This window comes from Thunnus albacares, chromosome 7, assembly GCF_914725855.1.
Source record: "Thunnus albacares chromosome 7, fThuAlb1.1, whole genome shotgun sequence".
Classification (NCBI taxonomy): domain Eukaryota; kingdom Metazoa; phylum Chordata; class Actinopteri; order Scombriformes; family Scombridae; genus Thunnus; species Thunnus albacares.
Genome location: NC_058112.1, coordinates 33,551,539 through 33,573,525, shown reverse-complemented (window position 1 = coordinate 33,573,525; position 21,987 = coordinate 33,551,539). Strand labels below are relative to the sequence as shown.

The window sequence follows — 21,987 nt, the reverse complement described above, 5'->3', positions numbered from 1 at the left end:
ATCCTGTAACACAACATCTACCAGCTAAACTGATCTGACAGACTTTATACTAAAAACCAATTACTTCATGTTCAATAAAAACCTGATGATCTGCAGATCGAGGGAACAAGCGTGGGCTTCTCCTCCGCCTCGAGCGATGCTGCACAATCTTTTTTAACACCAGTCCCATTTCTCCTTTCAAATTGCAAATCTCACAGACGAACCGTGACGTAGCGGTGTTATGAAAGTCATCAGTCTGCGAGGGGGGAACTAAAAGACCACAGGAGGAGCATCAGAGCCAGAACTAACCGGCTGTTCGCTCTGTTTTTTCCGAGGTGTCAGCTCAGATTCGTCAGCGGCACCTGGAAGATTCGGTCCAAGTTTTGATGAGAAATGTTCTGATTGATCCTCCTGCTCTGTGTCTGATCGGACAGGTGAAGCAAGGAAAATCGGAGCGCGGCGGTGAAACGCTGCTTCGACCTGTTGCTCTGATGGAGCAGGAACCCCCCCGCTGTGTGACTTCACATCCATTTTAGCTCACTGAACTGAGAGAAAACAGGTAAGGAGGAAACAAAAAGACAGAAATAATAAATAAATAAATACACAGGAAGTACAGGGAGCGGAAATGATGGAGGGAAACAAGTATCGTGATCTTTATTTTCTATGATTCTCAATCAATTCATAGTTGCAAAAGTCTTATTTTCCGATGACGCTAACTTTAAGTTCATGGAACAAAAAAAGGTGGAACTCAACTGCGAGTGCAGTGCAGCATCCGGACGGTGTTCAGCACGCACATGCTCATGTTAACTTGTTGTTCATCTTCAAAAACAGGCAACAGTTTGGACACATTCTGGATTTAATAACTGCATGATCAGCTTTGCAAGAGACATAAAGGTGAAGTATTTTGTGAATACAGTGGATATGAAAAGTCTGCAGACATTGTTACCTAAAAGGTTTCAGTTGGTTTTTCACTTGAATTTTACAGGTTGCAATTTCACATTACAGGTGGAAAAAGTTCAGACTTGATTTATCTTGGTTTCGTGTTTTTTACACCACAAAAACCAGACATTTTAACTGAGACTGAGAGCTACATGGCTCCCGTAGCCAGGTGCGCTTTGCATGCTGGGATGCTGATGAGCGAATTTAGCAACTGCTGTCGACTTGCCGGAGAATAAATGGAGGTCTGACCCGGACTAGCACATCGAAGGATGTTGTATTTGGCCCGCGGACGTTCTTCCTGTGTTCTTGCTCCCGCCCTCAGACACATCGGACCAATAAGCAGAGTGAACACTTGCTTTCACTGATGCATTTCTTAGATTCTTCTCTGCAAATGGAAACTGAACCGAACCGAAAGTTTCCCAACTCCCACTGATTCAGACCAGAGCAAACCAACCGTAGGTTTGAAAACATTTTTAAGGAAACATGATTTAATGCTTTTCTTTGTCATACATGATAGTAAACAACAAGTCGTGACAAAACAAGGCAATTGAACATCTTTTAGACCGAGCAATTAATCAAGAAAATAATTGGCAGATTGTTCGATAATGAAAATAATCGTTAGTTGCAGCTCATCATCAGTTCAAAGAAAATCCCTGCGGATCTTCAACAGACCACAATAAGTAAAGAGAAACCTGCACAGTGACAGAGTCGATGTAAAGGATTTCACTGACATGTAAAACATCGAGGATCAACAAAGAAACCCGATAAGGAAACATTTTCAGACATATAAGTGTATAAAGAGTCTCCCTTTTCCTATTCAAACATGAGAGAAACAAATGAGTCAACAGCAGAGGCAATAAAACTGTGAGCATGGTTAAATGAAATGCCAGGAATGATTTGCAGCTTCTGTCTGATCCATATTCCATTTGTGCCTCTTATCAGTTTATCAGAGTCGCTGCTGGACAAACAACACAAAGCTGTATGAAAAACCTGAAATGAAATTTTGGTTTTTTGGATGTGCTGATTCATCTGCAGAGGTGGAAAATCCTTCTTACTGCCAGAAAGCAGAAAGTTTATAGAGGAATCCCCTGAAGAGACAGTAAAGCAGAGAGAAGAAGAGATTCACTAAAGCTTGTGACTGACCGACTGTGATCTGCATCATCTGAGCAGCGTGTTTATATGTTTATATGCTGCCAAAGATTCATACTTCTACTGTCTTAAGACATTTTTAAAATCTTTAAATTTTTCAGAATCTACTTCTAAAACAACACAAACTTCCCCACAAAGGCTTTTATCATTTACTTGATTTTACAGTGTTAAAAAAAAAATAACACCTTGAACTTTTCCTTAAAGTCGCTTTAAAGACAGAAACAGCTTCTACCTTTGAACTGGTTCTTCTTTGATGGTGTTCAGATCACACAGCAAATATCCCTCCAGGTAGAAAATATATCTTTTCCATCCTGGCATCAAGGTGAAATCTGAGTATCAAATGAGTTACAACTAATTCAAAAGGAAAAAGTCAAAACTTATCAGCTGAATGTAAAACCAGTCAACGTGCAATATCTTTTATAATGTTTCTGTCACTGTTATTAAGTAGTTAAAGAATTTTAAGGTAATTTGATGGTAAACAACATTACACAGAGACACAGATGCCAGTCAGGGTTCCTCCCCATTGATGCACTATATCTAAATACTTCCATTATTGGACAAATCCCTTCGCTGACTGCCAAGTCAGAAATTTGATTGGTCTGAAACCGCATAATCATTTACAACACTCATATGTGTGATTACCCCACTGGACATTACATTAATCTTTGTGTACATGTGAGTTGTTGTCATCTCTTTAGTCTTTTATCTTGTTTTCTTTCACATTTATTTAAATACTTCCTGTGAAATGTGTTTTGTGTTGACCCTGATTGAGTTATTGTTTATAATAGGGTCCTTTCTCCATGTGAGTCCAAAGTCAATGAAGTGATGAAAAATTCCCAACTGTGCAAGAAGGTCAACATGTTCAGAGTGTTCAGAGTTTACTTGAAATAGTCAAATTGAAATCTGAACACTCCAACATACCTTCACCTGGTCTGAACCAGACTATCTGATATTAAAACCAGTTTCTCAATCCACTCTCCCTCTTCTACTTCTACTTCTTCTTAAACCCTCCACCAAATATAAAAAAAATAGTCAAATGACCAAGAAACAGAATTAAAAGATTCCTCAGTGGCATGACTGACTTAAAAAAAGATCTCTATGTCCACTACGAGACAGTCAGTTGACCATCCTGAGTCACGACGGTCTTGAAACTGCGGCCAAATGCTTGGTCTCCGTGGAGAATGAAAAGGGACATATTTGGCCAAAAGGCTAAATTATCACAACAAGCAACTGAGCAGCAGTGATCATGTTACTGTGGTGATAATCACACTGAGAATATAAAGACCTCTGAATGTGAGAGACGGCAGAAAAGAAGGAAAAATAGCTTTTCATCTGTTGCTATGGTGAAGGAATAAAGATTAGTCAAAGTATCTAAAAATAATTTTATAGCTTTTATCCAAAGACTTATAACATCTGAAAAACACTGATACTTCACTTTGGAACATTATTACTGAGGAGCAAAAGAGTCAAAAATCACAATTAACACAATAAAGCCATCCATCCATCCATCCATCCATCCATCCAATCATCCATCCAACCATCCATCCATCCAACCATCCAACCATCCATCCATCCATCCATCCAACCAATCATCCAACCAATCATCCATCCATCCAACCATCCATCCATCCAATCAATCATCCATCCAATTATCCATCCATTCAACCATCCATTTTCTGCCGCTTATCCAGTACCAGGTTGCGGTGGTATCAGACTGAGTAAGGAAACCCAGACATCCTTCACCCCAGCAACGCCCTCCCGCTCCTCCTGGGGAATCCCAAGGCGTTCCCAGGCCAGAAGAGATATGTAGTCCCTCCAGCGTGTTCTGGGTCTGCCCCAGAGCCCAGACACCCTCCGGAGAAAACTCATTTCAGCCGCTTGTATCCACAATCTCATTCTTTCAGTCACTACCTGAAGCTCGTGACCATCGGTGAGGGTTTGGACGTAGACTGACTAGTAAATTGAGAGTTTTTCCTTCTGGCACAGCTCTTTCTTCACCACAACAGTCCTGTACAATTGTATTACTGCTGATGTTGCACTGATCTGCCTGTCAACCTCACGCTCCATCTTACCTTCACTTGTGAACATGACCCTGAGATACTTGAACTCCTTCACTTGGGGCATCAACTCACTCCCAACCCAGAGGGAGCAGTCCACCTTTTTCCAGCAGAACACAATGGCCTCAGATTTGGAGGTGATGACTCTTATTGCAACCGCTTCACATTCGGCTGCAAACCATCCCACTGCCTGCTGGAGGTCACGGTGTGTTGAAGCCAACAAAACCACATCATCTGCAAAAAGCAGAGAAGCCTTCATATGGTTCCCAAACCACACACTCCCCTACTCATGGCTGCACCTTGAGATTCTGTCCATGAAATCCACAAACAGAATCGGTCATGAGGGAAAACCCTGGCAGAGCCCAACACCCACTGAGAACCAGTCTGACTTCCTGCTGAGAATGCAAACACAGCTCTCACTGCGGTTATATAAGGAGCGAATGGCTCGCAGCAACGGCCCCGTAACCCCAAACTCCAACAGCAACTCCCACAAGGTGCCCAGAAGACACAGTTATAACCCTTCTCCAAGTCCATAAAGCACATGTAGACTGGATGTGCAAACTTTCTGAGGAGAAAAACTATGGCTGGATAAAAAAAAAAAAAGATTTTCCGATTAATTGCGCTTCTTATTTGAATGATACAATATTGATTCTTTAAATCCAGAGACTGATCTTTTCCTTTGCGCCTTTACTCAGTAAACATGTACATGTGCACTGAATGTTGTATTCACTTGTTGTAAATGGTTCAGTTAGAACTGCATGATGTGTAAAATGTTTACTTTGTGGAAATCTAGTTATTACAACATGCACAGAAATCTAATTTTAACTTAAAAAGTAACATAAATCAGTGTTTCTCCTATAATAGTACGAGAACCCCTGCCAGGCCAAAAAAATATTTTAAAATGCCAAAAACAACGCCAACTATCCATTCATTCACAAATCAATGGCGTTTGGGAGCATCAGAGCAGCGCTGTTTCAAAACATGAGTTAACGTCTTTGTCGTTGCCTGAGAAACTCCAGGTAGTGTAGCTCCTTTTAAGGAATAGGGCAGTGCGTAAGCGAGTGAATGGTTAAGAGAGAGAGTGAGCCTCCCCACCCCCCGGTTTGTGATATTATCCCTGACTACAAGATGTGAAGCTGTGGAGGTCGAACAGTGTTCAGATTCTACTTTTTCAGTTTGTCCCTGCTGCGAAGCTAACACAAGCTAGCAGCGATCTGCATATATCAGACTGATGTCTTGCTTTAGTTTGTTTAGAAACGTCTCCAAAGATTAATCACAGCGTCAAGTTTTCAGTCTCTGGAAAGTATTTCCGTGTCAGGAAAAAACCACTGAGCATGTGCGAGGATGAATGTAACCAGGCTCTTCGTAATGAAGGAACATGTCACCCAGTGCAGCGGTGAGACTCACTGACATGTTTTTAATAGTTTTTGGACAACAACGGAGGAATAACATATATCAGGCTTTGATACACACACAATACTTGTTAGTAGATCAGTTCATTGTTGGTTTGGATCCAAACATGAGATTTGTTGACAAGAAGAAAAAAATAGAAAATCACTAGAATTATCCTTTAATCTTTGATTGATCTTGGACGTATTCAGCCTAGCTTAACACAAACACTGGAAGCAGGTGGAAAATGCTAGCCATCGCTCCATCAAAAGTTTAAAAATTGACCTTGCAGGAACTCTACAGGTGTCTGATTTACATGTTGTAACTAACTTGCCGAAATTTTGACGTTCCTTTAATGAAGTCTGCTGGATCACGCTGCCAGGGATGTTTCAGTAACGTGTCCTCGGGGACATAATGAGGCTCTGTGGTTAGAGGACAGCTGGAAATGCCAGCAGTCCTTAAATGTGACAGACTAACAGGTCGCCTGACTTCACAGCAGCGACAGCTCTGAGTCATCGTCACCTCCCCCTCATCAGGAGCTCTGGGGGGAAAAGTGATGAGGCTCAAGAGGAAGCAGCAGCTGTGGGATCATTCAGAGGAAAAAACAAAAAATGAAACGTGGGATTGAACTCGATCAGAACACACTAACAGGTTCAAATCTTTTTATCATCCGTCTGAGCCTGTCAACAGTTCTGCGTGTTCTCTGCACCATAACAAGGTTTCACATGAACAGTTCACACGTGTTATGTCAGGATGTGTGATGTCTAATTACTGTAAATATGCATGTTAAACAAGTTCAAACTGTCTCTGTTTGTATGGCAACAAAAATCTGACTTATCATAAGAAATGACACTTCGAGATTCTCAGGATTTCCTTGTAAAGAACAGATTTTAAACCTTTGAGTTGAACTTCAGCAACACGCATTTTAAAATTACAGTTTTATTATTTTGCTGGACTGATTTAAATGTTTATAAATGGAAGCAACAGTTTTGTGTTTGTGCCCTTCATCCAATCTCATAATCATCATCATCATACGTCATTAATCATACTGTGCATGACATTTCTGGACTTCAACTCCAGTTTATACGAAGCAACATCAACCAAGCAGATACACAAGTATGGATGGTCACATGCACACATACCACCACCAAAATCCAGAATCCTGATCATCACTGCTAAAAAAAATAGAAGTAAAGTAGGTAGAAGTCAATTGAATATTTACACCAATCAGCATCTATCATGTCTGGAGGCTGAAGTACCTTAAACTGCCACCGACGGCTGTTAGATGCTCCAACTGACTCCCGTTCAAAAAGTCTAAACTTCTCTCTAGAAATAAGTCAATCATTGTTTTCAACGAATCATTCTGGTCTCAATCTCTAAATTCAGGCGCTCTAAAAAGTGTCCTGTTGGTCATTTTGGAAATTATTGCTCCATTAATAAGATCTGAAGACTTATAGTAGCTTTGATGTCTGATAGCTGTGATTGACAGTCGGCTCACCTGCTGCTCCCCCCGGAAATATGAGAGTAAACAACGCAAACAACACATGGAAACACCTTAGCAACAACCTCAGCAACCAAGGCCACAGAACAGACGGCTGTTTACTGGCACGTGTGGCGAGCCGACGCCAGCTCATTAGAGCAGGTTGAAGCCCTGATTTTTGACTTGCAGGCAGCGTTTCAAGTTTTGGAACTTTGACCATATTTAACATCCGACATCAAAAGCAGAATATGTCTCCTTTAACAAAAGCAGGTTATAGTCTTGGTCTTTTTTTTTTTTGGATGCTGTTTGGCTTCATTTACTATATTTCACCAGTCTAACCAACAACAACAATAACAGCTTGGACTGTAGCAGCAGCTTCAGTGTATCACTGCTGCTGCGGGAACATCCTTTAGTACACAGCTTAGAGACATTTTAAACAGTCTTCTGTAAAGCTGTGCATCCTCAGCAAAAACAGAAAGGTTTAAACAAACAAGAAGAATTCTATGTTCATATATGAAAAAGACAAACCGCCTGCATACACACTTCAAACGTTTACACACTCCCCCTCAGCTGAGTGTAAATCCACTTTCATGCTGCATTAGCAGGCTTCCATGTGAAACTTGTATCAAAGCAAACAGACGCAGACAGATACGGGCCTCCCACTCGCACACTGAGGAACACTGAGGAATACATTCATTAAACAGCCTGAGGACAGAGGGACGGAGCTCCTGATGTGTTCACAGCCGCTCAGTAAATTACAGGTGTCATTGTGGATGGTAAATACAAGCATGCAGCTAATTAGACTTAATGATCTGCAGACTGCGTCACGGTTCACAGACTTTACTTCATTGCTGCAAATCCTCGTGTCAAAGTACATAAACTTTTTACTAACATTAAAGGACAGGTTCACAATTTTCAAGTGTGTCTTAAACCAGCAGTCAGGTGTCCGTATGAACAGTGAAAGAGGTTTTCCTCGCTGTAATCATTCCTCATGTTCATACTGGCTATTACTGGCTATTAATGGCTATTATTTACATATTATATCAAGTGGATATCTGCCACATTTAGTCTTTTTAGCATCAAATTCCCTCTTTGTGTTTCCTCGGACAGTGTTTCCCTGTTGAGCTGCAGGTGGAAGTATAGTAACAAAAAGAGGAACTTTGGCACTAAAAAGACTGTAACGTTGAAAGATATCTACTTGATTTGACTCATTTGGACGCTGAAGCTTCATATTAGCTTCACATAAACTTTTAAATAAATTTTTTTGCACAGAAGGAGGACTGTGGATTTTGTCCCCCATCACTTCCATTGTAAGGTCATTATGAAGGGATCTTCTAATGGTCAGTATGAACAGGAGGAATGATTACAGCAAGAAAAACAGCTTTAATGTTCATTTGGGCTCTGACTTTGTTTTTTTTTAGTTTATTTGTCAGGGACAATGCAAAAAAACATTGTAGCGGGTTACAATAACATGATTTGGGTCGGCTGTGGCTCAGGAGGAAGAGTGGGTCATCCAATAATCTGGAGACTGGCGGTTTTATTCCTGGCTCCTTCAATCCACATGTCAAAGTGTTCTTGGACAAGATACTGAACCCCAAATTGCTGCCAATGGCTGCGCCAGCACCCTGTGTGGTGGTTTGCTGCCATCAGTTTGTGAGTGTGTGTGAATGGGTGAATGTGTAAAAGCACTTTGAGTGGTCAGAAGGCTAGAAAGGCGTTATATAAGTGCAGTCCATTTACCATTTTACAGATGTGCTGCATATATCATTTCTAGCTGAGGCTAATTTGTCCCTGTATAGGCTTTTCTATTTAAAACTGGTTGAAACATGTCATTATTACCAAAAGTACATTAGTTAAATTGAACACATAATAAGTAGAGACATTCTCATAAATGTGACATAATTATACAAAAATTACAATATTTCCATCACATTACAGTCATTTTACATGTGTTGCGTAAGTGTATGTGTGTATGTTCCCTACACTAATGGTTATAGGTATGTGTGTGTATCCATGTGTATACATGCACGTAGTTTTTATGAGTATGTATGTATGTTTATCTGTGTGTACACGTCCATGCATGTATGTGCATGTGCATGTATGTGTGGCACAAGTGCATAATCAGTGATCAATGAGCGCAGGTTTGGTTTGGTTTCAGCCAGTGTTTCCTCTTTTCATTAAACGTTTTCAGATCAGATTGTGTTTTTATTTCTGTTGGAAGGTTGTTCCAAAAATGTATCCCCTTACTGAAAAAGATGACTGGCTGAAAGCAGTTTGGCGCTGTTCCACCCTGCAGTTGCCATCTGCTCGATCCCCTAGTGGCGATTTTTGTGACATATGGACAAAGTACAGCAGGGGCGAAATTGTTCACACATTTAAACACACATTTAAAAATCAATTTGATAAAAGAAAACTGAGCAGCTTGTACTTTTTCAGAATTAAACAGTGGTCCCATTTTATTTGTTTTAGATCCATTATTTTCAGTGCTTGTTTGTACAGTGATTTAACGGGTTAGACAGCTGACTGTGAAGCTTGGCCACACACAGTAACACAGTAGGATAAATGTGAAAATATCATGGCATGCATGAACAGTTGAGCTGCCTTAAGGAGTATGTAATGTCTTATCATCCTAAAACATCCTACTTTGCATAGCTTTATGTATAGCTTTATTTTTAACATCTTTGCTATCTTTTGCTTTCCTTCTCATGGAAAAACAAATGAACACAATCCGTTTAAGATTCAAGGTTAAGTCATTGTTTTTGAGCCAGTGGGAAACACCCTCCATTTTTCTTGTTAATGCCTCTGCTGCTACACAAGGGCTTTTATCTGATAAATAAATGAGTGTGTCATCAGCGTACAACCAGCTCTTTGACAGCATGTTGGTAAATCTTTTGCGTATAAGCTGAAAAGCGGAGGCCCCAGGATCGAGCCTTGTAGAATACCCATTCTGGATCATTAGGGGATTGAATGTTTTGCATCGATTTGAACACGTTACTCTCTACATTTGAGATATGATGCAAACCAGCTGGTTGCTTGCTCTGAAAAATTAAAAAGGTGCTGAGTTTGTTCAGAAGTATGTCATGACTCACAGTGTTGAAAGCTTTTTTTTTTTAAAGAAAAGGTCTAAAAACACCACTCCCACTACATTACCCTTGTCTACTGTGTTTACTGTGTCAGTGCTAATCACTCCATTTACTTGGAGCTCTGTTATTGATTTTCGTTGACTGGACTTAAGTTTAGTGAGACTGTTTAGGTGTTTCCACAGAGAGGCGCTATTTCCTTCACTTTCCACTATCAGTTGCGTAAAGTATGTGGTTTTTGTCCTGCACAGTTCCATAACTACCATATTTCTCAGACTCTTAAATATAAGGAGGTTCGTATTCATTTTGGTGGACGGTGACAGTGCAGGATCTTTTTTTCATTAACTGGCAAATGTCAATATTCAGCCATAGTAAAGAGACTCTTCTTCGTTTGCATTTAAAGATTTGTATATATTTCTCAATCAGTTCTGTGAGTGTTTTTTATTTACCTCCTCTCCAACACAAACGCACCCGGAGATTAAAACCGGTAAAGTGTTTCTTCTCACATTGTTCAACAGACAGAGCCGAGCTGCCGCTAATGTTTGTTCAGTTTGTTTTAAGATCCAAACGTCTTCATCCAGCACTCAAGCTATAACTAATTATTTCAACTGTCAATTAATCTGACAATATTTTTTAAATTAATCAATAAATAATTTAGTTCATCAAATGTCTCAAAAATTCCCCAGAGCCCAAGGAGATGTCTAATAATTAGTAATAATAATAGCAAATAATAATCATGAGATGCCTATCAAATTCTCACTGAAGAAGCTGGAATCAGAGTGTGTTTGGGATTTTTGATTAATAATTGACTTTAGAGTGGAAATAATTGGTTGATTAATCAATAAACAGAAAATGTAATAAGCACCTGTTCTGATAATTCATAAGTTTCATGTTTTCTGGTAATAGTTTATCCAATGTGAGTTTTGCTGCTTTACTTCTACCTGAGATTTCATTTTTTCCATTAAAGTTTTTTCCAGATTTGTTTTTCTTGTCTAAATTGTTGATGTAAAGTAAACTTCAGACTCATGTAAATGACTGTCAATCACTAAATAAATGACAAAAACAAATGTTATTGGATTATCAACTTTCATATATACCATAGACTTCTATTTAACGGGTTACAACATTTTTATCACATATTTATAGTGTTTATACCAACTTTAGTGGATTCAGACAGATCAGGAACGATCCTTTCCTTCATCACGTCAGACAGGACAAACTTCCACAAGTTTATATCATATATAAAAGCAGCAGGAAATCCCTGCTATCAGTATTTATGACGCTCGTTACCGTCACCCTGAGTGCACTACATTGTCATGAGAAGACAACAGCTCTGAAAGTTTTCTCCCAGTGAGCAACATTAAATTAAATCACCTCCTCGCTATCTCGCTATCGCATCCTTCACTCCACACAGCAAAGTGCAAGACGGAGGCAATTAAGACCACTTCACCTCTCAGAGGGACTGATGGATGAGGATTTTATTTCCCATTTCCTCACTGACCCTCACACACACACACACACACACCCTTATGTGGTCAGGGCAGATCAATAACGAATGGGTCTAGAGAGGGCGGCCAATAAACCGCCGTTTTATCATCAGACTGTCGCTCAGGTTATTTCCAACAGAGCTGAAAATAAATCAGCTCCTACACGACGTTGTTCATAAAAACACAGAGCAAAGAGGAGAAAGTTGTCTGTTACTAAGAACATCTCAGTTTTCTGGTTACAGCTGATCAAGACCATCAACTGTAATCATAACAGACAGCACATCATTACAAAGTTCAGTCAAAGCTCAGCTGGTAACATCGATTTAGCCGAATATAAAGACTTACTGTCACCAACCAGTTATAGCTTATTAATGTTCATTCCAGGAAATGGCGGGAAAAAAAGAAATAGAGTTCAGTCGGTATTACCATTTCATTTTCTCTCCTGGATGATGTAACGATCCTACAGGACACCAGTTTACATTATTTACACTTCGTTTCTGACAAATCACACTTTGTCCATGATTTTGGCGGACGGCTAAGAATACTACAATACCCATGAGCCTCGGCCGCTGTTGCTATGGAGACGAAGCCATGGGCGAGAATCAGAACCAAGCGGCAACCTCCGGGGTTGAAAAATGAAGCCAATGCAGAAGTGCCAAAAACCTGCATTCTATCTAATGGCCAGCAGGGGGCGACTCCACTGACTGCAAAAAGAAGTCTGATTGTATGGAAGTCTATGAGAAAATGACCCTACTTCTCTCTTGATTCATTACCTCAGTAAAATGTTTCCTGATGAGTTGATGTTTCAAGTTTTCTTCAATACAGCATATTGTTCATTTTGTAAATCATGGCCATTGTAATTTGTTACTAAATGCAAGCAAAAAAAGTTTGTTTTTGTTTTGTTTTTGTCTTTTTCAAACTGGCTCACTTTACTTGTGGTCTTTCTCCAGCTGTGGGATTTGAAAATAAAAAGGATCTCAACTTAATCATTTATCTGATTCTTTCCATGTGGAATTAATTTTAGGTGTGCTTGGTATGAATTTATTACATTTTAAACTATTTACACAACAAATACAGCCCTGGAGTTTAATTTAGAGAAAATAATCACAATTTAAATCACATTTTCTTCTCCCATTACCCCATTTCTCTCATACTGCTGATATACTTCTATCAAGAAAACCTTCAACCTTTACACATTTTAGAAGCCATTGAAGTCAAGATCTTCCTGAATTCATGGAAACACTAAAAGCTGCAACAAGTTCTTAATTGGTCTCAACATTTACATCCAGAACTTGCAGCAGAGTCCATGACAAACACAGCTTTTATGTTTGTTCCCATTTTTCTGGTTCTAATCGTTTGTTTCTTCCTCCTGTTTGGATAGATTGTCCCAAAATGTCATAAACTCATGAACTCAGATGAGATTACAGCAAGACGCTTGATACATGCATAATAAATAATCATTTTGGTTCATCTTTAGGCGTCTTAACTCTCAGGATCCACTATTATACTGACAAAAAACAAACTGAGTTATCTCCCTTTGTCTGCTAGGTGTTGTCTTTTATTTGATTTCATCCATCATATTCATAATAGTAGACAGTCATGAGTCACTTTTCCCTGAAACTCTTTTCAGAAAAAAAACCCTCATCACATAACAATCTCAGTGACTGTGGAAAGAAACTGATTAGCTCTGCTTCAGGGACACCGGTCATACGTACGCTATGAAAAATGCTATGAAAAACGAATAAAGTCAGACAGTCAGTCAGCTGCAATGCCAAAGAGCTGAATTATGGACAAGAAGCTAATTAGAAAAATAGCAGTGGAACAGTGACAGTGTCCAACAGCAGACATCAGCTTATAGGCGTTAAATTAATGAGTCAGACGGACAGAAAAGAAGGAGAAACGCTGCAGTATGAGACAGAGAGGATCAGCCAGGAGGACTACTGGTAATAACATCAGTTCTCTGGTGAGCGAGAGAGAACGTCCACAGCAGTTACTGTCAGTAGGTGTGGAGAGGTCTCACTCTGGACCAATATAACAGATACCACCATTCTTCAGCACCACTAACCAGCGGTGGAAGAAGTATAACCTTTACTTAGGTAAAAGTACCAATACAGAAATGCATAAATACTCCATTACAAGTAAAAGTCCTGCATGAAAAATCCCACTACAGTAAAAGCACATAAGTATTATGAGCTTGATGTAGTTAAAGTATTGCAGTAAAAGTACATAAGTATTATGAGCTTGATGTAGTTAAAGTATTGCAGTAAAAGTACATAAGTATTATGAGCTTGATGTAGTTAAAGTATTGCAGTAAAAGTACATAAGTATTATGAGCTTGATGTAGTTAAAGTATTGCAGTAAAAGTACATAAGTATTATGAGCTTGATGTAGTTAAAGTATTGCAGTAAAAGTACATAAGTATTATGAGCTTGATGTAGTTAAAGTATTGCAGTAAAAGTAGTGGTTTGGTCCCTCTGACTGATATATTATTATATATGACATCATTAGATTATTAATAGTGAAGCATCAGTGTTAGAGCAGCATGTTACTGTTGTAGCTGCTGGAGGTGGAGCTAGTTTACACTACTTTATATACAGTTAGCTAGTTTAGTCCAGTGGTTCCCAACCTAGGGGTCGGGCCCCTCCAAAGGGTCAGCAGATAAATCTGAGGGGTGGTGAGATGATTAATGGGAGAGGAAAGAAGAAAAAACAAAGTTCTGATACACAAATCTGTTTTCAGTTTTTGGACTTTTTCTCTAATCTTTGATTTTTGCTGAAATATTGGATCATTTGAACATTTATTGAAATGAAAGCATGTGAGAAGTTTAGAGGGAAAAATCACTATTTGGTGGAGCTGTTAACAACTCATAGACATGTGAAATGTGACCCCGACTACACACTGCTTTTTGTCAACAATTAATTAATCAAGAAATTAATAGACAGATTAATTGATAATGAAAATAAATATTTGTTGCCCTAAAGTGTTCCTCTTATTTTGTCCATTCTCTTCATTTCCTGTCAGTTCTTGGTGATGTCAAGGCCTCGACTCTCAGTCTGTTTACAGCTTGTTGGTCTCAAGGTCTCAGCAGCAGAATGTTATTAAAGAGGTAATCTTTATTTCTAAAGAGCCTTTCAGAGCCACAGTTACAAGATGCTTCACAAAACACAATACCATCAAACAGTGGTGGGCAAATAGCGGCCCGTGGACCAAATCAGTCCGTCTAAACAAAATAGTTGGCCCTGTAATGAAAGTTTTTCCTCTTATTGATTACTTAAAAACAATCTAGGATAATAATAATAATAAAAATAATAAGATTCCATACAATACAACCTGTTAATTTATCCAATCTGACCAGAACAGATTTGTGATTTTCCTTCAATCACGAATGAAGCGGGACACTTTTTATTGTGTGTGGATAAGAAATCAATTACATTTATAGTCTCATCATGTTTGTCCATGTTTATGACTCATATATGGCGTATATAATCACTATCATATATAATCTGTCTCTGTTTACTGTCTCTCTAATTGAAATGATGACATCTGCCCTCAGATACAACCCTATGAATACATTTTATTCTTGAATGAATTAAAAGAAATGAACAAAACATATTAAAAATGTATCAGGTTGCCCCCAATAAATATTACTATAAATCAGACCCATGGTTGAATGTAACTGCTGACGCCTGTAATAAAACACAGGTGCAATTTCAGCAAACAAATTTCAGCATAGAACAAAAAGACAGAGAGAGCGAACATAGAGAAATAAAACAAAAAATAAAAAAGGTTATGAGAATGTCAGTCTGAACAGGTGGGTGTTTACAACGAGGCAGTGACTCAGCTGATCTGATACTGACGGGAGTTTGTTTCCACAGTGTCGGAGCTAAAGCAGTAAAAACACATGATCCTCCTTCGCTTCAAGCAGCATCTGGTTCTCTGCTCTGACGGGTGTCGGTGCTGAATTAAAGGGTTAAGAGTTCTGAACAGTCTGAATGAAAACTTTTGTGTTTCACATCTGAAGAGTTTCACCTCAAGGAACCGGAGAAAAAAAACATAAATAAATAAAAATAAATAAAAAAAATCAGTCTGCTGAAGCAGCAGAAGAGCAAGAAAAACAAACTGACAATGACATATTCCTGCGATGAGGAAGATCAGTGTGAAAACTGTGAAATCCTGTCGAGTCTCCATCTGCTTCACTTCCAGTTCAGAGTTTCCTCCTCTGCTGATGACTCACCTCCGTCTCTGCTCAACCGAAGGCATCTTTAATGGATGTTTTAGTCCACAGATATGATAACAGTCAACCACCAGATATTTCTCCATACTGTTATGATACAAACTATTTTAATAATCGAATAAATGTTTTTGCAGGTTCTGGCTTCTCAAATGTGAGGATTTTATGTTTTAGATCATATGTTTGCAACTGTTAGTTGAACCAAACATTTGAAGATGTCATCTTGGATTGTGGGAAATTAAACTGACATTTTATAAATTTAACCACAACCTGACCCAGACTGCTTCTGTCACGTCTTCATTCAGCCGCCTGCGAGTCGCCACAGTTAACGAAAGCTGTTTCCAGATGTTGGAGCTCAGGTTGAAAAAGTAAAAAGTCTTGTTCGAAACCAGTACTGACAATAATCTTTAGTAGCAGCTCTGTTTGTCATGTGTGTTCTTTATTTCTGAGGAGTTATACCAGTTTACTTCTGGTTTTAACAACCTTGCTTTTGCTCCTTCGTTTGGTTCAGTCTCCACGTCGCATCCAACACGTCGTCCACCAGTAATGACGCAGCGCTGGAACAAGGCGTTTATAGATCATCTCATGTTTCTCTGCTGCCTCCTCCCTCACATTCGCCACATGATGAATGAAAAAACAGCACAGATCCTTCTTGTTGTTGTTGTTGTCGTGATGTTTACAGGCTGGTGAAGCTGTGACCTCTGACATCTCAGGAGGACGTTACAAACATGTACGCATCTGTCCTCACGAGGACGATCATGTCCACTGAGGATGAGTCGTCTCTCTTATTGTTTCGGCCTCTCGGCTCCTCCGCTGCAATACAAATCCTATGATTGAGAGTTTCGGCGAGCTTTCAGATCTCACACTTGCTTGCAATTAAGGAGACGAGCTGGAAGCGGCCGATAAGATCTCCATCTCATAGCGGATGATAAGGGATTCAGCAGAGGAGGAAGAGGAGGGGGGGCGGGGGGGGGGACGAAGATGAGGGGAGATAGAAGCAGAGGAGTGACAGATAACAGAGAGACAGTGTAAAAAAGAATGGAATAAAAAAAGAGTGAGGAAATCCACTGCAATCGCTGCGTCCAGCTGTCCTCCTCCATCAATGAGGAGACACAGACACCAGAGGTTTTTTCTCTCTCAGGTTCCCATCAAACACTGATCATATTTTAGGAATAATTCCAAAAAGGAAGCAAATAAAACTGCAGAGAACCAAGCCTTGAATTTAAAAAGCTTATATTATAAACAGGACTCCATGTCTAATGTCCCCTGTTTTATATTTGATCAAACTCTATTAAGAAGCCTCTTTGTTCTGATCTCTTCCTGTTTTAATTAACTTCCTCTGTGTTCACTTGTTGTCTTGATAAATTCTGAATAATCTACATTTCCACAGCGATTATACGTGCGTTGGGAATATTGTCTTTATGATTTGGTCACACAGACTCTGTTAAAACAAGAAGAATGTGTTTCCATCAACCTGAAGCAAACTTGTCGCAAAGGAAAAACATTTTCATTTTCAGGTGTTTCCATTCAGGGTTTTTAATGCTCTAATTTAAAAAAATGGATGGGTGTACTTGGAGAGAGATGGGAAATGTTTTCGGTGGCCTCAGAGAGCAGCTGTGTGGTGATGTGTTGACATCAGAGGGAGTCAAGGTGAAGGAAATTAAAGAGTTTTAGTTTGAGGAGATCGGTGCTGTTGGGCTCCAAAAAGAAAAAAAAAAAAAAAACTCCCTCACAAAAGAAGAAAACAGCTGGTGGATCAATTCTTTAATCTGTTTCAGCCTGACGCTGGCCATAAATTTAATTGCTTTGTGCCATAACAGCTCAACAACCACTCAGTCATCAGAGGTGTGGAGGTGGACGGAGGCGGGACGACCAGAACTGACCACAAGACGGTCTGAAACCACATGAAGGCACCAAACAGCAGCTCTGGTGTCGCCTCTGTGAGTTTGTTTGGAGATCTTTAAAAAGGAAAGTTCTGTCTTCTTTTTACTGTTTTGTTGAGGTTTGTTTGTTTACACCCTGTGTGATCGAGTGAGCTCAACAAATGTTCTCAGCTGATTTAGATTTTCATCAGATATACAGAACTGTGCAGACGTTTTAGGCACTTTTTAGATGTTTAGATTCATCTCTCCATAATGCAGCAGCATCAGGGAGGCGTCTGATCATCTGCTGCATGACGACGAGCCCCAACATCCATCCAGAGTCATAAAGCTCTATCTTCATCAACAAGAACATCCATCACCATCCCGGTGAGCTTTATTCTATTTCCAGGAATAAAGTATTACCAGGAAATCTTAAAAGCATAAGCAGCTTAGGAGGTTTCAAGCTGGCACCTAAGAATTGGCTCAGAGATTATTCATAGTAGGATATTTTGTCTGATAACAGATGGATTGTTTTTTGATGTAGCTTATTTATTTTGCTTATCGTGGACAGATCCAGACTTTCTATAATCTGCTGAAGGGGCTGTGATGTTGATATACTGATGTATTTACCTCAGATGTTATCTCAGAGTTTTTAATTAGTTTTATTAGCTGAGTGGTGAGTAGGGTCCGACGAGACACTGAGGTAGTGACTGATGTTGTTAATACAGTGAAAAAAAACTTGCTGAGTGTATTGTATTATTATTGTGATTAATGTGCTGTATCATTCTTGCCTTGTCAGATCCACCATAACCCCCTAACTCCCTAACCCCAACCATAACCCCCTAACTCCCTAACCCTAACCATAACCCCCTCACCCCAACCCTAACCCCCTAACCCCAACCATAACCCCCTAACTCTAACCATAACCTCCTAACCCTAACCATAACCCCCTAACCCCCTAACCCTATCCCCCTAACCCTAATCTCCTAACCCTAACCCCTAAGTTTTTACAAGAGCAGAATAGTTTTAAAGTAGAGAAAAAAGTCGTCTTGCCTCATAGTAGCTCCTCACAGCGTTGCAGAAAGCTTCGTCCGCCACAATCTGAGTTTCCCCGTTGAGGAAGGCCAGAAAACGGTCCTTCACCGCCTGCAGCTGCTGCTTGTTCACCTGTGAAAGACACGAGATGATCGAGGAGGAAAAATGAAGTAAAGCAAAAGAGAGAGTTTGGGAGGAGTAATAAGAAGAGAGATGTTGGCAGAGGAAGGGTTTGTAATCGATCAGAGACAGATGGAGGGGAAGAGGAGAAGATGAGAGGAAGGCAGGATGGATGAGAAACAGGACAAAAGTACAAGATTAGACTCATTGTTAAAGTGTGACAGTCAGACACCATCATTACAGAGAAGAGAGGAGTCTCATTATCTAACAAATGCCTTTCATTAGGAAACCCAGTTCGCCAAAAACAAAGAAGGAAGACGAATCTGTCTCAAGGAGGCTGGAAAAAAAAAGTTCAGACATGTTTCGAGACTGATGGAGAGTCTTCAAAAAAAGGACCATACCAAAGTTTTTCTGCTCATTAACGACAAACTGCCTTCATTTGACTTCACTGGCAAACTTTCTCAAAGTCATAAGATCTTTTTAGACTGATTTAAAATAGATTTCCTTTCTTCCAGGCAGCCGCTGGTTCCAGTTCATCTCCATGAAAAACACACAGCCTTTATTTCTTTGTTAAAGCTTTAGTGAAGCACAGTGGGCTGCAGGGACTGTTTAAATACTAATGTGTATTTAAATACTAATAGTGTGTGTGTGTGTGTGTGTAACCAGTTCTCCTTCAGAGGAAACATTAAAACAATTTGATTGTCTATATGCAAAGACTTTCTTATGTAAACAGGAAAAAACTGTATTATATTTTTCTCTTTTGTGGATTCTTTACTTAAAGAAGAGGACAGGACACATGATTAGAGCTGCAACGATTAGATGATTAATCGATTAGTTGCCAACTATTGTCTGGAGTCATTCTTTAAAAAGAACACGTCTCTGATTCCAGCTTCTCAAATGTGAATATTTGCTGGTTTCTTTAGTCTCTATGACAGTAAACTGAATATCTTTGAGTTGTGGACAAAACAAGACATTTGAGGACGTCATCTTGGATTTTTAGAAACACTGATCGACCATTTTTCACCATTTTCTGACATTTTATGGACCAAAAAACTATTCTGTGGTCCTGTGATATCATTGATTAATCTGTCTATTATTTTCTCAACGAATCATTTGGTCAATAAAACATCTCAATAAAATGGTGAAAACTCCCATCAGAACACCCTTGGGTCCAAGGTGATGTCTAATTATGTCTTATTTTGTCTTTAATTTAGACAAACCAACAGTCCGAAACCCAAAAGTATTACATTTACAGTCATATAAGACCAAGAATAGCATGAAAATCTCACATTTGAGAGCTTTGAACTGTTCCCCGGTCGGACTGAGTCTAAATCCTACTCAGTCTAATCAGGTCAGGTCTCGGGTCTGTCTAATACCTGGGTGAATATGAACAGACCCGAAGTGTACGTGGTATCAGCTCTGATCATGTGGTCACAGTCGCTGTGGGAGAAAACGGTGCGTTTAGAGGCGAGAGGAGAACGTAAAACTGTCGAGTGAAGAGAAAAATCTTTGTGTTCTTTATCGACGTGAACAACAAGTTAAAGGAGAAAAGCAGCTGTTTGATTCTGTTTCAAAACTGGTTGGAGATGAAATATGACTGTTTATATAAACAACTTGCTGCTCTTTCCCCACTGTGGCTGCTTGTTAATTAATTGAATTCATTGATAACATGATGCTGCTGCTGCTGCTGTTTGTTTCTCTCTGTCGGGTCTGATCAGGTCGAATCATTCTGGATCAGGTCTGTGATGTTCTGGTCTGGCAGGTTTTCAATGAGTCTGTTTCAGATCAGACCTCTACTTTGAACAAGCATTTTTGCTTAAAAAACTGATTACTGAGTATTTGAATATCAAATTAGTTGATTCATTTTCTGTCGATCGACTAATCAATTAATCAACTGATCGTTGCAGCTGTAGACATTTAATTTTCTTTATAAGATTTGTGTCCAACTGGAGTTCAACTAAATCTGTCTGCTGATATAACTGTATATAGAATATTTTATCCAACCATGTTGATATTAATCATTTCAGTGACTCAAAAATGCAAAACTTTCTCTGCATCTAGTTTCTCTCTGTTTCATCATTTTAACTGAATATGTTCAAGTTTTGGACTTTTAGTAAAACAAAACCATTCAAGGAAATTGGGACAGAATTTTTTAAAGGGGACATATTGTGCTTTTCCTTATTTTCAGACATATATATATAGTCACAATGTCGGATGTTCATGTTAAAAGTGGCCGACGTGTCAAATAATGAGGTACGTATGTAGCAGTAATCCCTGTTAGCTGAAAGCAGCAGCTTCAGGCTGCTCTGAACGCTACGTTTCCAACCGTTTTTTCTACTTTCGGCCCGAGTTGCCATCAGTTCGTGACGGATTTCTTTATATGGACGTCTGCTACGAGCACAGCGCGCGAGTTCGCTGCTCCGCTCTGGGAGTAGTTACACCGAACCACGACGCCATTACACAGCACAGCAAAGTAAAATAAGTAGTTTATCTGTTGGAGGTGTGCTGGTAGTCTGCAGCTCTTCATCAAACATCATCATCATCATGTTGTTGTTTTGACTGTTTTTTAGCGCCACTAACGAAGCTCCGCTAATTCATGTTAGGAACACATTTTTACTTCCTGTAAGTTCTTCTCAATAAAAGTCTCTTGTTAGTTAGTCATTTAAAAGCTTTTAATTTGAAGCAGTAAAGCAGGAAATGCTTGGTCTGCATTGACGGTAAAGTTACACAACTCTGATACGTAAAGCTGACCAATCAGAACAGAGTGGGCTCATCGGGGGGCGGGGCCTTAAAGAGACAGGAACTAAAACGGAGTGTAAGAGAAACTGTGTATATTGAAGGGCTGCATAAAGGACCAGTATGAGATAAATAATCATCAGAGCTACTCTAGTGGAGTCCAAAAATAAACATTTATATAAAAATGTATGAGCATAATAGGTCCTCTTTAAACAAAAGTAAACTAAAGGTAGCTGTTGCTCTAGTTTCTCTAGTACAAGGACTTTTCTCTGTTACATCATTTTAACTCAATATGTTCAAGTTTTGGACTTTTGGTCAAACAAAACCTGATATTTTCCAGTTCTAGGAAATTGTGACAGAATTTTTTTAAACAAAAGTAAACTAAAAGTAGCTGTCAGATGAAATTATGAAAATAATGGCTACTTATTAGCCAAACTATCCAT

General features: G+C 39.3%; 1 protein-coding gene across 5 annotated transcripts in view; it reads right to left on the bottom strand.

Moving 5' to 3' along the window:
- Nucleotides 1-21,987, bottom strand: part of cadps2 (Ca++-dependent secretion activator 2) — a 260,717-nt gene that overhangs the window by 187,171 nt on the left and 51,559 nt on the right. For all 5 annotated transcript variants that reach the window (XM_044355543.1, XM_044355538.1, XM_044355541.1 and 2 more), the window contains exon 2: nt 18,707-18,820. In XM_044355543.1, coding sequence (XP_044211478.1) covers nt 18,707-18,820 — 114 coding nt within the window. The remainder of the gene's footprint in view (nt 1-18,706; nt 18,821-21,987) is intronic.